This window comes from Dasypus novemcinctus, chromosome 14 (assembly GCF_030445035.2).
Source record: "Dasypus novemcinctus isolate mDasNov1 chromosome 14, mDasNov1.1.hap2, whole genome shotgun sequence".
NCBI classification, from domain to species: domain Eukaryota; kingdom Metazoa; phylum Chordata; class Mammalia; order Cingulata; family Dasypodidae; genus Dasypus; species Dasypus novemcinctus.
In genome coordinates this window covers 67,468,749-67,486,106 of record NC_080686.1, presented here as the reverse complement: position 1 = coordinate 67,486,106, position 17,358 = coordinate 67,468,749, and the positions used below count along the sequence as shown (strand labels likewise).

At 37.8% G+C, this 17,358-nt stretch overlaps 1 protein-coding gene across 2 annotated transcripts in view; it reads left to right on the top strand.

Moving 5' to 3' along the window:
• The window catches only part of DPYS (dihydropyrimidinase), a 110,136-nt gene that overhangs the window by 49,871 nt on the left and 42,907 nt on the right, over positions 1-17,358 (top strand). For both annotated transcript variants that reach the window (XM_012524764.4, XM_004457556.3), the window contains exons 5-7: positions 9,653-9,809; positions 11,082-11,223; positions 11,623-11,765. In XM_012524764.4, the coding sequence (XP_012380218.1) occupies positions 9,653-9,809; positions 11,082-11,223; positions 11,623-11,765 (442 nt within the window). The remainder of the gene's footprint in view (positions 1-9,652; positions 9,810-11,081; positions 11,224-11,622; positions 11,766-17,358) is intronic.

The following is a 17,358-nucleotide window of genomic DNA, read 5'->3' as shown; positions in this document are numbered from 1 at the left end:
AGGATACAAGAAAAAGCCTAGGGAAGGTATTAAACTATAAGGCATAGGAAAGAAACTATTAAACTTAAGTATGATCATTTTAACTTTATTTTAAATTATTTTTTAATTTAATTTTATTTCTTGTAAATAAAATTAATAAATATAAACCATTTATATGGTCCCAAGTAAAAATTATATGTAAAACATACATTTCCTTCCCTAGCTCCTTCATCCCACACTCCATAAGTCACCATTTTACTTTACTTCTGGGCTCTCCTTACATGATTTCTCTACAAAATAAGAACATCTATTGTGATGGTTAGGTTCTTATGTCAACTTGGCTAAGTTATGGTACCCAGCTGATTGGGCAAGAAGCACTGCTCTGATTGTTACTGTGAGGACATGTCATAGACTTAAATCATCAGTAAGTTGATTATACCTATGGCTGATTACATCTGCAATCAACTGAGAGGATTGCCTTCAATCTAATCTAATCATTTGAAGTGAAAAGAGAACAATGATTTCAGCAGTCAGAAGAGAAAATTTCCATCTCTACTTTAGCCAGCTAGCTTCTCCTGGGGAATTCACTGAAAATCCTTTTCAGAGTTCCCAGCTTACAGCCTGCCCTATAGAATTTGGACTTGTGCATCCCCACAGTCATATGAGACAATTTTTATAAAAAATCTTACAACTCTGATTAATATATTCATATATTCTTTTTTTTTTTTTAGGTACTGGGGCTGGGGAACCTGGGACCTCATATGTAGGAAGCCAGCACTCAAACACTGAGCCACATTGGCTCCCCTGAATTCTGCTTTTTTTGTTTGTTGATTGGTTTTAGGAGGCACTGGGAACTGAACCCAAGACCTCCCATGTGGGAAGCAGCTGCTCAACTGCTTGAGCACATCTGCTCCCCTATATATTCTTATTTCCCCCTCTTTTTGACACAAAAGGTAGCATTGCTATTACAGCACTCTGGTCGGGGTTTTTTTTTTTCACTTGAAAACATGTCCTAACGGTCAGACCATATTAGTTATAGAGATCTTCCTCATACCTTTTTATAGGTGCAGGCTTTGCCCCAGTATTTATTCACTAAATCACTATTGATGGACATTTGGCTTATTTGCAATCTTTAGCTATTAGAAATAAAGTTACAATGATAGCCTTGTGCATATGCTATTTCATATTTGTAGTAAGTTTACTTCTCTATTGCTGCTGTAACAAATTACCATAGTCTTGGGGGCTTCCAGAATGCACACTTATGATCTTACAGTTCTGTAGGTTAGAAGTCCAACACGGGGCTCACTGGGCTTAAATCAAGTTATCAGCAAAGCTGTGTTCCTTTCTGGAAGTTCTAAGGGAGAAGTCATTTCCTTGCCTTTTCCAGCCACCTACATTCCTTGGTTAGTGATCTGAGTTAGCAATGACAGGTCAAATCTTTGTCACATTACATCACCCTGACCTCTTCTGCCTCCCTCTTCCATTTTTAAGGACCCATGTGATTAGACTGGACCCATCTGAAAAATCCAGGATAATCTCCTCCATCTCAAGGTCCTTAATTTAATCCCACCTATAAAATCTCCTTTGCCATATAAGTAATATATTTGCAGGTTCCGGAATTAGGACATAGATGTGTTTGGGGGACTGTTATTCTATCTACCATAGGAGGGCATCTTCAGGGTAGATTGCTAGAAGTGGGATTGCTGGTTGACAGGTAAATACATACGTAATTTGGGGGGATATTGCTAAACTTCTTTCCAAAGGGATCGTAAAGGGCATATTTAAAATGTCACCTAGGTGTCTAGTTGAATCAGGTTTATTGCTATAGTACTTGTGAAAATACCCTAACGCACAACTGTAAGAGAGACAGCAAAGCTCCAGAATAAATTAGCATGAGAGATTTCCCAGTCCCTCGCATGTGATCCTTTTGCACATGTCCAAGCAGGAACCCAAAGGGGCAGGGGGCAGGGGCTGGACAAATGCATTTCCAAACTGTTCACATGGTGACTGCATCAACAAACCCCAGGACAGATCCCTGGGGAATGAGTTCATGTGCCACAGTGACCGCTAAAGGAAGATTCATCTGCACTGGCTGTGTTTACTTATTAGCTCATGTAACTTTGGAAAATAAAATACAGCAACACAGATTTATCTTATTGAAATAAGAAACAATTTAGTCTTACAGATTTAGAATCTGTAAGTGTCCCATTTGTAAATATTTTTGCCAGCTCATTCTATCATCTAGGGTCTTGTCCCCCACTGTGGTCCCTGGAATGCAGCCTCAGCGTCACCTTCGAGCTTGTTAGAATTGAAGAAACTTGGACTCCATCCCAGATCCACTGAATCAGAATGTGCACTTCTAAGTAGAACCCCCGATGATTCATATGCATATTAAAGTTTGAGAAGCACTGTTCCCGGAGGCACAAAGATATCCAGTTATTGATCGTCTCTATTGTAGTAACCTAGACATACACTGTTATTAAATTTGATTTTAGTATTGAGTTGCCAACTATATATCCAGAAGACAGCAATGTGAACAGTTGTGATTATAGCAACTGACATTGTTGAGTGCTTAATGTGTGCCTGGCATATAGTAGTATTTTAATATATCTTATTTCAAGTTTTACTATTTATTATTTCATCAGTGTGTTTTAATATAATTATCTCTTTAAATTGTCATAACAATTGCTCCAAGCTAAATTTTATTTCTATTTTGTGACGATGAAGCCGAGGCTTAGGAAATATTGGTAAATTAAGTCCAAGAGCACTTCACTGGTAAGTGTTAAACCAAGTCCATCTGACTTCAAATTCTAAACATTTTCCGTTACTTCTGTTCAAGGAGAAATGGTTAACAGAACTAAGGAAACTTGGATATCAAGTTTTCAGTTTTAATCTTACCTTTCATATTTTAGTTAAAATATTATCACCATTTCTTATTTTTAAAATCATTATTAAAAGAATAACACAGGAATGTATATGGTACAGGATATATTAAGTGGAAAGTAAATACCTTCTATCCCTCTCAGCCCTCTCCTTGGGGCTAACAATTTTTAACCATATCTGTCTTTAGAGTTTTGGTAATTACCTCCAAAATTCTAAACTACAAGCTCGTAAGTAGTAACTTATTGTTTTAGCAGTATCAGTTGACTCCCAACTAAGAAAAATAAGCTGGTTTAGTTATAAAGTCTTACCTCTCACCTCTTGAGCTGTGTAAGTAATAATTCTCACTCAGTATACTTAAATTTATATTTCTTGGCTATTACTTTTTGTGGTATCTCTTGATTCCCTAATAGGTTGAATAAAGAAATTAGAGACCCCACACAACTCCCTTTCAGCTACCTCTGTCTTCTAGCAATTACATTATCATCGTTACATGGATAGGGTTTACAGTTGACTTTCTAACCGTAAGTAGGTCTTTCATGCTTTGTCTATAAGTTAGTCTAAAATTGAGAGCAATTACAATATTTGGGTTGTGTAAATATTATTCTCTGTAGAAGCAATTAGTGAGATGAGAACCTCAGAGAAAGTTCTTTCACTAACTTAGAGTGCAGTTTAGTGGAATTCAAATTAACTCTTAGAGAAACAAGTTATAAGTGTCAAGGCCAAGTGGTTTTTTTTCTTATACTCCAATAAAATTTAAAAGCATGCCTTATTTTAGTTTGCTACATATTTGGACCATTATTCCCTTGTACAGTTTTTTATTCTTCCTGGAGCTCTCATCCAATAAGCTTTTTAAAAATAGATTGAGAAAAGAAACATACACCTTTACCACTCATGAAGTGTTTCCAGTTTCTTTACCATATATTCTATTGAGTGGAATCAGTTCTTATGCCGAGACTTTTTTGGGCCTAGACTCTTCTTTCTATTTCCTTTTGCTGTTCACTTTCCAAGCCTGCTGTACATATTCTCATCGTGGACTTTCTCTTCATTGTGCTTCTAGGTTGGATATACTGTTTCTTGGTTCCCATATCTCCTCTTTTCTTGAATTACCTTGAAAATGCTCAGGTAATTTTTTAGGGGTGGGGCGGAAGAGTGTATAGAAAGTGATTTGCTGATGCCTTGTCCTCAAGCTTGTTTGGCCATTTGAATAGGCATAGAATTCAAGGTTCAGAATTATTCCCTTTTGAATTTTGGAGGCATTATTTCATTCTTTTCTGGCACCAAGTGTTCCTGATGAACAGGCATGCCAAAATAATCTTTTCCTGTTTTCAGTAAATTTTTTCACCATCTGGAAGTTTTTCCCAATTTCTCTTCATTTTAGGAGTCCAGAAATTTTGTTAAAACTAGGTCTTGCCCTAAAACTAGGGCTTTTCAAAATTCACCTTCATGCTCAAAAGCCAGTTTCAATCTGAAGACTCATTTTTGATTCTGAGAAATTTTCTTCTATTATTTCTTCCATATTCATTTTCTGTTTCTGGAATTCCCCTATCAGACCTCCTGGATTAATCCCCCATGTTGTTTAACTATTTTCACTTTGTTTTAAACTTTGGATTTTGGTTCTACATTTTAGGAAACATTTTTTACTTTATTTCATTTGTCCTACAAATTACTTCTGTTTTGGTAATAACATTTTTATTTCCAAGAAAACTTTCTTGTTCTCTGGTTGACTTTTCTTCATGGTTGCTTTTTTTTTTTTTAATGGATACAGTATATTCTTGATCTTTTTAAGAGCACTAGCAAAGATTTTCTTTGTCTTTTGTTTACTGGATTATCTTTGTTTCTTTATGAGTCAGATATTCAGGTTTAAAACATCTTGGTCCTTCTTTTTGTGCTGTTTCCTTTTCCTTCAAATTTCAGATGATCCTTTGCTGAGTGTATTTATGACTGGACAGTTGATTTGGTTAGTGTAGGTAGGTATAGATCTGTATCCTGAGCAGGTCTGTCCCCTGAATAGGAGGGCTGGCTGTGAGCTCTGTAAACGTAAGTGGGTCATGGTCACTGGTGAGCCCTAAAGTGTGGGAGCTTTGCTCTGTGGCATCAATACCCACCTTCAGAAATCTAGTTCCCCAGGCAGAGTAAGGCCCTAACAGAACTTGCATGCACTTGAATTTACTATTTTCTGGTGCTTTACTTTGCTTTAAAAGATGATGATTTATCCCAGTAACTTACTTGATGCTCTACTTGATGTATTCCTGTTATAATTTGCTTCCCAATTCCCAATTATTACTGAAGTTTTCAATGCTTTTTTTTTTTTTTTGGTTTTCAGTTTAGATTATTTTAACTTGTCTTTATAAAGTTTAACTCTAATTTTATATCCATGTTCCTGTCTTTAGGGTATAAACATGACTCTTATTTGAACTTATTAATAAAATGTTTTCTTTATGCTTTATGATTTTCATTAAAACTGTTATGGGCCCCAAATACATGATAGACACTGTGCTGTAGGTACTGGCTTTGTAAGGATATTAAGATGATTTTTGTTCTCAAAGAGCTCACTGGACTGCATTATGGTCAGTTTTTTATGTTTGTTTGTTTGCTTGATTTAGTTTATTTTGGTCTTGTTTTTCCTTTTAGTAGAAAGCCTTACTTTCCAGGCTTATTGCTGTAAAATGTAAATATCCATTTCTGTTTTATTTCAATTCGCATCCTTACATGTCCCTCTTGGGTTTTAAAGATGAGGAGAAAGGCCCACGCAGTGGCCACTCTCCCCCACAAGGTCATGCTGACTGCTGCTTGCTAGATGAGCAAGCGCAAACCACATCCCATTTACATAAATATGATGGGTCGATGCTCAGGAACCAGTGCTGAGGGAAGCATTAAGTGTAGAGTGAGGCAGAGTAGATTTCAATCTCAGGCTTTCTTTTTTCTTCCTCACACACAAATATCCAAACACCCCATTTAAATTTAGATTTAGAGCAATTGCAAAGCACTTCAAAACTGTCCATTTTAAAACATTTCTAAAAATAGAATTAAGGAAACTAACATTTAGGAATGACTCCAGCACTCCAGGAAGATGCCAGGCACTTTCATATACATTAATTTATTTGATGCTTACAAAATTGCCTTTTGAGAAGGATATTGGGATCCCATTTCACAGATGGGAAAACTGAAGCTGAGAATGAGGACTCATTGTACACAAGGTCACCAGCTAGAGAGCTGCTACATCAAAATCTAAATCTGTGGGATTTACCATGCTGCCTCTATATATTTTCTTTCTCAGTTATTTTCTTCCTCTACAAAGGTAATATTTCAAATTAAAACAGACCCCCAAAAGTTTGCACTCAATATCCTTTGAGCTAGGAAAAATTTGTTTTATAAGCATGTTTAGCTTTCTGTTTTGTAGCCAATGCTTCCACCCCTGGGGCACTTACGAAAGGCACTTGTACCTTTCAACCTTCTCTAATAGATCTTGTGACTCCAGTGCTGCTTCCAAATCCAGATGAGGTATTGACATTTGCTTCATCACCTTCATCTAGTAAATATGTTATCTGGTCAGGGAGGAGCTTGGATCAGTTTGCCATGCTGCATCATTTGGAAATCTCAGAGGACAAAACTCCTTTAAAGTGTGAGATTGCATCATTAGGCAGAGAGTCATTTCTTTTTGGGTTTTAAGCCAAAGCATGGAGAAAGAAGGAGAAAGGATATTAGGAAGATAGGGTACAACATAATGTGAAACTTGCTGAGACAGTGGGAGGAGATTAATGATGAAGTTATATCTCTCTCCCAAGAGTTGTTGAAACCATCTGGTGGTGAGTGTAATCAGGAGAGTACCAGACTCTGAGCACTTGCCCTGTTAAGTGCAGTAAATGAAATCAGTAAGTGAAATTGGAAAATTGCTCACAAATAGCTTGTGGTTGATTTAAACATTTTTAAAAATCCGTGCTCTTTAAGCAAAAATGACACTTTTCCTGGTGATATAATGCCTACGATATGATATCAGAATACTAGGATTCTAATTCTGGCTGTAACACTCACTATGGGTATATCTTGAGCAAATTACATAGTCTCACTGAGCATTGGTTTCTTTTTCTGTCAAACCAGCATGAGGGAATTGCCAAGAAGGTCAAATGAGATCACATGCAAACTGTAGTGTTCGGGGTATGTTAGCTATTTTTATACTTACTTTATTTTTAGACCAAATCTAACAGAACCCTCAAGTTGGCTGAATTATCCAGTTTGATTCTTATGGATATTCCAGGTCCCCTATTTACCTTTGTCTTTTTAAATACTTGCATACATTTTAGTCCTTTGAACATGTCTTGAAACTATCATGAAATTGGGGGAAGGGTGTTAAGAATTTGCTACTTTTTAATTAAAAAAAAATTTTTAGTTTTTTGATGTTTGTAGAAACTTAGCAGGGAGAAAGCTGAAAATAGCCCAGTTAACAAAGAGCTAGTTGTCTATACCCAAAAAGTGGCCTGTCACATTTTAAAGGAGCTACAGCCTCCTGAGGAAATGACCTGACATCTAGTTTCAAAACAGACTTGGCAGACTCCTGGTAGATGCTGACACTTTTAATTTTTCCTGAGAGCTATTAAAATTGTAGAACTTTTAGAACTGTATTCCGAGATCACCTTGATGGGCCGAGTGATTGAATAGAACAAGTGATAAGGATCTTTCCTGTATGATGAAGCACCAGGGAAAATCCTGACTTGGCAACTTGAAAAGTCATTGCAGATCAAGCCTCTGAGTTTGTCATTGTCCGAGCATCTGTAAGACGTCTCTTGGAATAGGAAGGTCTCTTTGTACTGGCAAATAAAATACTGTGTCCAGTAGGTAGTAAATTACCTTTCAGTTTACATTAAAAATGATTGCTGCTTATTCTACATGCCAGAGACTGATGTTAGTGGTTATTTCCTCTTTTCTGGGAATAGGACAGTAAGAAAGAGGAGGGGCAAAGAATTCACCCAGTGTGTATGAGCACCATGAAAGTGAAGGATCTTGGTAGTTGCTCCTGGGTCACCGGAGGATGGCTTTTACATATTAGGGATTGATATTGGGCTACTTAAGCCTCAATTCCTAGGCTAGCTAAAGGAAGAAGGTTAGTATGGGGGGGAAATGATCTGTAAGATTATAGGGTGCTACATTCCAATTTGATATAATTCAGACAGCTGGTAGACATCCACTTTCAGTGCTCTCTTAGGAAATGAGTTAATTTCTGTTATATATCAGGATTTTAACTAAAATTTGACATTTGGTTAGCCAGAGTGAACTAATTTGGTATGCCAGTATCTCTTTTCCGTGCACTCTCCCTTTATGATGGCTTGGATATGATCTGATTGATGTAAGTGAATCTATTAGTCTGACAAATGCTAATCAGAAATTGAGTCTGATTTTAAATTCAAATTTACTATACACTATTAACTTTTCTAACATTGTGTGTTTCTTTTTCCATTTTGTGCTTTTGATGATCTCATGTACATGATTTTTAAAATATGCATTTCTAGCTGTAATTTTATTATCTGAGAGTTCTTTTATTTAATGTAAGTTTTTAAGAAGAGTTTTTAAAAAAAGGTGTGAAAAGATTATCAATCTATTTGCAACAGAGAGATGCTGTGGTTGAACTCCATATGACTTATATTAAGAATCACCTGTCATCAGGGTAGTATAGCAGAGAGTTTAGGACCCACTGGAGGCAAAATGTCCGTTTTCAAATCTTACTTTCTTTACTTCACCTAAGTGAGGCATGTGTAATGTAACTGTAAGGAAGTTATTTAGCCCCGTAAGCTTTATCTTTATCTTTTAATGAGGATAGTAATAGCGTTTACCTGATAGGATTTTTGAGAAGGTTCAGTCTGAATGGCCCCGGTATCAGCCAGCTTTTGCTACGTTATGCCGCAGTAACAAACGAATCTAAAATATGATTCATATTCATGTCCATCGTGGGTTGGCTCTAGTTCCATTCTATATTCTCCTCATTCTGGGACACAACTGAGGGAACAGTGCCTGCCTGGGGAAATTAGTTTTATAATAAGGAAAACTGGTCATGGCAGAACCTCTCGATGACTTTTACAGCTTCTGCTTGGAAGCCCACATAGCACTTCCATTCATATTTAACTGGCCAATGGAAGCCATGTGGCCATGTGGGTGGGTGGTGTAGTCTACCACTATGTGCAGTGCACATTTGACTGGAATTGATAAATGCTCAATAAACACTGGTTGTTATTTTATAGATTAGAGTTTGGGATTCACATTATTCTCTGCTAGGATACAGAAGACAAATGTTTATGCCTTTGTCAGGTAGTTCTCTCTTTTTTTTTTAAGATTTATTTATTTATTTATTTATTTATTTCTCTCCCCTTCCCCCCCCCCACCCGGGTTGTCTGCTCTCTATGTCTATTTGTTGCGTCTTCTTTGTCTGCTTCTGTTGTTGTGAGCGGCACAGAAATCTGTGTTTCTTTTTGTTGCGTCATCTTGTTGTGTCAGGTCTCCGTGTGTGTGGCGCTATTCCTGGGCAGGCTGTACTTTCTTTCGCACTGGGCAGCTCTCCTTACAGGGCGCACTCCTTGCATGTGGGGCTCCCCTACACGGGGGACACCCCTGCGTGGCACAGCATTCCTTGCGCGCATCAGCACTGCGCATGGGCCAGCTCCACACAGGTCAAGGAGGCCCGGTGTTTGAACCATGCACCTCCTATGTGGTAGACGAACGCCCTAACCACTGGGCCAAGTGCCGCCAGGTAGCTCTCTTAAAAGCAAATTAAGGTGCTAAATGCTTCCTTTGAACTTTCCAGGGAAGGTGGTCTATGGAGAACCCATCGCGGCAAGTCTTGGCACAGATGGCACTCACTACTGGAATAAAGACTGGCGCCATGCAGCCCACCACGTAATGGGTCCACCCTTGCGACCGGATCCTTCCACACCCGATTTCCTCATGAATCTCTTGGCCAAGTAATCATTTAGTGGGTGATTATGTGTTGCCAAAAGAAGGTGGTTTATGAGTGAGTCTCAGTTTTGAGTAGGAGATCTCGTCCTACCATTTGGTCCTTAATTGACCTCCCGGTATTGTATATACTTGAACTGTTAGACCCAGGGGAATCTCTAACCTGGGCCAAAAAGTATTGGCTTAATTGTGTTAAGATATGGTGTCAAAACCTCTCATAAACAGAGAAAAATCAGATAGTTTTTACTGAAATTTTACTCTTTCCTGATATTTTTCCTTCTCTTCTCTATCTGTTGCATCCCAGAGTGTGAGCTCTTCATTATGCCTTATTTTTAAAATTAGACTATTCTTGAATTTTTTTCTATATTTTTTTGCTATAACCTGTGATCTAGATATACCTGTTACATGGGAAACAATGTTACTTTCTAGGATGTTGCAGCAATTTTTTCTTGAGACTTACACTATTTATGGACATCCTGACACTCCTCACACACAGACACTCATATTGATGTTAACAAAGAGCTTTTTTTTGTAGGAGGTACCAGAAAATGAACCCAGGACCTCATATTTGGGAAGCAGGCACTCAACCACTGAGTTTCACCCGCTCCCTAACAAAGAGTTTTTAACAACATACTGTGCAGGAGTTGACTTGCTACCTCCTTTCAGCTTCCTTCCTCCTTCGCATTTCTGCATCCTCGAGATAATTTACTGAGCAAAATGGGATTCCTGTTCCTGGTGCCACCAGCATTCTCAGCAATCTACATCTCTGTCCACAACAATGTTGTCATTTGGCCAGGGGCTGCCCTGGAGGCCCTGCCTTCCCTTCCTGTGGGACACCATGGTGATAGCTTTGTGTAGTACTCTGCTTACAAGGAATTTTCACAGATCTTATTGCCAGCAATCTGAAATAATCCTTACCAAGTAAGTACAATCATCAATTTATAAATGAGAAACTGAGTCTTAGATAACTTCATAATCACAGAACCAGTAAGTGAGGGAGCTGGGCCACTAACTCAGGTTTTCTAACTCATGATCCAGCATTGTGCTTCTTCTAAAAGTATTCTCTAAAAGTGCTTCTTTAGCAAGGAAAAGAAAACAAATCCCAGAATTAAAATGAGAGTGGGGTGAAATATGTACTTGAAAAAGCTACTCAATCAACATTTTTCTGACTTTCCGTTGAGCCGAGGGTCAGGATATTAAGAAGTGTTACAGTAGCTTCCTCCTGACATACTTTATTTTCTCTTCTCCATCATCACTCTCATGGTTTTTTCTTGTCACAGTGATGATCTGACCACAACAGGGACTGACAACTGCACTTTCAACACCTGCCAGAAAGCTCTTGGGAAAGATGATTTTACTAAAATTCCCAATGGGGTAAATGGTGTTGAGGACCGGATGTCAGTGATATGGGAAAAAGGCGTGGTGAGTTTCACAGGGTCCAGCCCATTTGCCTAAATCTTCAGCCAAGATAAAATTTAAATTAGAACTAAATATACAATTAACAACGGATAGCTGTCATCTACTGCAATCGCATATGATTCTGGAAGGATGGGAGAAATTAGTGGGGTGTTTTTTCAAGTTGGTAGTTTTTTGAAAAGTCATCTTCAGGCTTATGAATGTTATTCCAGTGTCATCATCATCACCATCATGATTGTTTAAGACTTAACAATATCTACACATATGTTCAGCTGCACAATAGAAGAAATTAGGTGTCATTCTGTTTGGTTCTTAACAATTTGAGTCTTGTACTTTTATTGATAGGAGCTTTAAAACTATTTGACCTTAGAACAAATACATTTTCTTCCTTGAATTGTTTTACAGCATAGTGGTAAAATGGATGAAAATCGATTTGTGGCAGTTACCAGCACAAATGCAGCTAAAATCTTTAATCTTTATCCAAGAAAAGGAAGAATAGCTGTAGGTTCAGATGCTGACATTGTGATTTGGGACCCAAAAGCTACAAGGTAAGTAAGTCTAAGTTCTTTTACTCGTTGGCTTCAACACGGAGAAAAAGCACTAACTTTCAAAGAGAGTATGCATTGGCCTTAATCAGCCATTTCTTATTTCTTATTTCTTATTAGGTGATTTATTTAGCAGTGTTCAGGTATTTTGAGTCTATGCACAAGATAAAGATTTTTGTGTGCAAGTATTCATTTGTTTTTCTTGGCACAGAGGATGCAAAATTTGTGTTGCTTACCATTCCCTGGAAATTGATATGTATATAAAACCAATATGAATTTACTACTTCAATGCTTGGCAAATGCTGGACTTCACATGGAGGAAAGGTACAGAGCAATGAAGAAAATAAAAGGCCTGTTTTGAAAAAGGCTGAATTGAAAAGTTGAAATAATTACAGCCTTTTAAAAGCTTTCAGAGAGAAAAATTCCAGCACGAAGAATGTCATTTTTAGTTAGCCAGATTTTCCAGTTGAATTCATCTTGAGCCTGTCATTCCCAGTAGACTCTAGCTTTTGTTTCCAGTTTCCATAATTCTATGTTAATATTGCAGGCCTGGCAAATTCCACCAGCTCGGAAAGCATTCAATGGAGGCTGAAGCTCTGCTAATTTATCCTTATAGGATATTAGCATGGGCAACACCTGCATCCTGATTTGTGTTTTCCATAAACTTTGCAGATGTGATGGAGAAAATCCCACATATGTTAACATCTGTGTGTATATGTGTATGTTTGTGTAAATAGGAATACAATATGACTATCTTCATTTTATAGGCATTTATTGAAGGTTTCTTAGGTATTTTACTATAATAAGAAGAAAGATGTAGTTTCTTGTGGATGATATTGATACAAAACCCTATTTCAATTGAAGTGACTTCTGGACTGGCCCCTGGTAAAAGAAGACATTCTAGAAGCACTAAGCTATCATCTTTGTGAGTCAAAAAACAAGCCCCAAATAGTCCCCTGAAAATACTTGCCTCTTTTGGCTGATGCTCTCCTCTGGGCACTCATTGTCCCAACTCTGGTACCACCAGTTCATGGTTGATAGAACTTGGTCATGGTTAATAGCCTTTAGTGAAATAGTCAGCATATTACCTCATTGGTGGTTTATGATCTGTATAATGCACTGCATAGTGGTATGAACATCTTACTAACATAAATGCCCTAAGATTCCAAGTGAGCACAATTCAGGGCCTGTGTTTTTGTGTTAACAAGGAATTATTACCCATTTAAGACCTACATATCTGGTTGTCAAATGGTCTAGGTCTCTTCTCCTTTTCTTTCTCCTCCTTTCATAAGAAATAATGACAAGTTTAATTAATGTGGGCAATTTCTCTACTAGCCTAGAAAAATTGTACTTGGGAAAGCAATGGGAAAAAAATTGCTTGGGTATGGATCGCTCTGTGGATGAATTGAGCTTTGCTGTGTTTAGAAGGCTTGGGATATCGTAGGTATCAATCTACAGAGGGCTGTATGCCCAGGAGAGGCCTCCTAGCATCCTCTCTGCTATAATTCTAACAATATAGGCTGCTTCAAGTGCTAGCACTAGATAGAGCTTTTGAAATGAATTGTGGCTTACGGAGATGTTGAGACTTGTTTAGAAAACCTAGACATTTCTAAAGTGAGAATACTATCATATGGAAAAAATATTTGTGAAAAACTTGAAGCATAATATCTGGGAAAAGTGTAATACTGATAGTAATTATTTGCATTTGCACAGTTCTCACTGTTTTTTATGCTTTGGTATCTAAAATGTGAGTTAGGAGGGAAGAGAAACGTGATCATCTTAATGACAATGAGAAAATTAAAACTCAACAGTTTAAGGGACAGGTTTAGTAAGAGAACCCTGATCCAGTGAATTTTCAATCTCACGTGCCTTTCCTGAGATTCAGTACCAGGATAGCTCCTGAAAATAGGAACAGAACCTTTTATGTTATACTTGATTGTTCACATTCCACTTCAGCATCCTTCCAGTCAGGTGGGCCAGTAATGGATAGATTTTTTGTATTTGAGTTAATTCTCTGTTATTTGTTATGGAAGTTTAAGGAGAAATGAAAACACTCTAGGGGAGCAGGTGTAGTTCAGTGGTTGAGCACCCACTTCCCACATACGAGGTCCTAAGTTCAATGCCCGGTACCTCCTAAAAAAATAACAAATTCTATGTGTGATGTGGCTATTGAGTCTAATTCCTTATAATGTTGGAGAGCCTCAGGAGACCATGCCCTGTGGTTCTTCTTTTTAACCCTACGCCCGGGCATCTTTAGCATTGCGCAGCCTTAAGAGTCTCCTTGGCTGTTTTAATTTTGGAGGACATCAGAGCAGGTCTTAAAGCATCATCTTCCTTAGACAGCTGGACAAATTGAAATGGCTTGAACCTAAGGTTGTGAATAACTGACTTACTTTATTTACCATGTATTGTTGCTTGGAAGATATTTATAGGGTGTGACTATGTCCCTTTGAGTCATGTTGTTAGCCTATATAAATTTAGACCATTTTATTTCTCAAGTATTTTAGATACTGATTTCTATAACATTGTTCTGTCCTTTCTTGCTATTCTTTTGTTCTAGTATAGCGTGTAATGATCCAGATATGTAGCTTTTTAAAAAGATTTATGTATTACCTGCTTAATTTCCTTCATTTCTAGTCTAAGAATAACTAAAGGTCAAACTAAAAAGCTTTCAGACTTTTAAGTTTCTTTCTCTTTCTCTCGTCAGTTTTTTAGTATTTCTTATGTAATACCCACCCTTCATTTTATACAGTAGCGATAACAGAAAATTGAATATTTAAATTTTCATGTGGGTCTTTTGTGATAAAGATAAATATTTGGAATTTAATTATTAGCATGAAGTCTTCTTAATCTATGCCTGCTTATTGTTATGTCTAGGCTCTAGGCATAATGAAAACAAGCACAAGCTCCAGAGCCTGAATGTGTAGTTCTGGTCCCAGTTCCAACCCCTGCAGGGTAGAGGACAAAAGCAGGCATTTCAAGTCTCGGAATATCTCTGTCAAATGTAAAATGAGATTATTGGTAATTGTCTGCCTGCTTCCCAGGGTTTTTGTTAGAATAATAGGAGATAATATATGTGAAAATGCTTTGTAAACAAAGAAAGTGCTACACATGGGCAAAATATATATTATTATTGTTATTTTGTATTTATCCTGGCTGGGATCACGATTTGCAGTACATTTTCATTTTTAGATGTTCTCAGCTTTTTTGCCTGTAGTGACCAGGGAAGCACTGAACCATAGGGTTCTATTCCTCTGGCCCTCAGGTCCTTTTTAAAAACGGGAGACCTTTTGAAAATAATTCTCTCTAAGCTAGCATCCCTTTTTTCCACTATGGTTATTCATCTTTTTCGAATTCATTGCAGAATGTGGGAACCAGGAAAGAAGGGACGGTTGAGGAGGAAGCTTCACAGACTATGAGTTTTCAGGAATATTTGAACAAGGAGAAACTGTGTTTATTGTAGTAAATATTAAAAGAGAGAGTGTCTGATCCCAAAGCTGTTTGACTCCTTTTTTTTTTAAAGATTAATTTTTTTATTTATTTCTCTCCCCTTCCCCCTTCCCCCCCGCCCCAGTTGTCTGCTCTCTGTGTCCATTTGCTGCGTGTTCTTCTTTGTCTGCTTCTGTTGTTGTCAGCGGCATGGGAATCTGTGTTTCTTTTTGTTGTGTCATCTTGTTGTGTCAGCTCTCCGTGTGTGCGGCGCCATTCCTGGGCAGGCTGGACTTTCTTTCGTGCTGGTCCGCTCTCCTTATGGGGTGCACACCTTGCGCGTGGGGCTCCCCTATGTTGGGGACACCCCTGCATGGTGCAGTGCTCCTTGCGTGCATCAGCACTACACATGAGCCAGCCCACACAGGTCAAGGAGGCCCAGGGTTTGAACCACAGACCTCCCATGTAGCAGATGGACGCTCTAACCATTGAGCCAAGTCCACTTCCCTTGATTCCTTATCTGGGTCTAACACAGCACCAGGCTTCTCTCTTCTTGGCCTGATTGTCTTGAGAGAGTTGCTCATTTGGGCTGGCTGTTCCTGATCAAAATTTATGCTGATGACCTCAGGTAGGACCTTTTTGATGCGCAGTAGTATTTTTAGCTTTTTCTATCTGTCTGCACATCATCCATAGCTTTCACTGTCTTTAGACACTACCCTTCCCCCTTCACGGTCTGTCTCTTCTCACTTTGTAGTCTGCTCTCTACTGAGTCCCATGTACCCCATTTCTAGTACTGTACTGCAGACTTTATTCACTTGTCTTTCTCCCTCATTAACATCCATGAGTTCTACTTCCTTTTTTTTTTCTTTTTAAAGTAAATGTTATATTTTAGAAGAATTTTAGATTTACCAGAAAGTTGCAGAGATAGTGTAGAGAATTCTCATATACCCTATACCCATTTTCCACCCTTATGAATATCTTACATTATTCCGGTACATTTGTCACAATCTACCAGTATTGATAAATTGCTATTAAGTAAAACCCACACTTTATTCAGATTTCCTTAGTTTTAATCTAAAGTCCTTTTTCTGTTCCCAGAACCCAGATGCCACATTTATATTTAGTTGCCATGTCTCCTTAGGCTCCTTTTGGTTATTTCTCAGGCTTTCCTGTGTTTGATGACCTTGATTGTTCTGAGGAATACTGGTCAGGTATTTTATAGAATGTCCCTCTATTGAGATTTAGCTGATGTTTTTCTCATTGCTAACCTGGAATTAGGGTTCTGGGGAGGTAAAATGCCATTCTCATCTTGTTGTACCCTAACAAGAGTACATGCTATCAGTATGACATATCACTGTTGTTGATCTTGATCACCTGGCTGAGGCAATGACAGTTACTCTTTTGTCCCCCTTTCTGTACTGTACTTTTTGAAAAGAAGTTACTATGTGTGACCCACAACTTATGGGGAGTTTTGCTGTAGTGTCATGTTTTAATTTATTCTGTTTTCCTGGGGCATAGTCCAGTTTAGCACAGAGTAGGAGCAGATAAATTTTGAATGCATGAGTGTGAAAAATATAGCCTTCCACCCTGCATGCAAGATTAATACAACTAAGAAATGGCATAAAGGAAAACTTGAAAGATTTTATTCAGTGTCAGTTGTGATGAGAGGAAACTGCCATAAAAAGAATAATAGTATTTCCTCACTTTGTGTTTTTAATTTATTCTAAGTGATCAGTGCATGATTGTTGAAAGAGTTAATTAGAAAGGATTTTCCAAGGAGATGAGGAAGAATTATGTAGAAGGTCTTAGTTTCTTTAAATGTCCCCTTAATTTTTTTTATTGAGGTGAAATTCACATAACATAAAATTAACCTTTTTAAAGTGAACAGTTCAGCAGTATTTACATTCACAATGCTGTGCAACCACCATCTCTATCTAGTTCCAAAATATTTTCATCACTCCGAAAGGAAACCCCATTCCATTAAACAGTTGCTTCCTGGGGTCCCCTCTCCCCAGCTCCTCGCAACCACTATCTGTCTCTATGGATTTACATATTATGGGTATTTTATATAAATGGGATCATTTTGAGTCTAGTTTATTTCACTTAGCATAATGTTTTAGAGGTTTAACCACTTTGTAGCATGCGTTAATACTTCTTCACTTTTTAT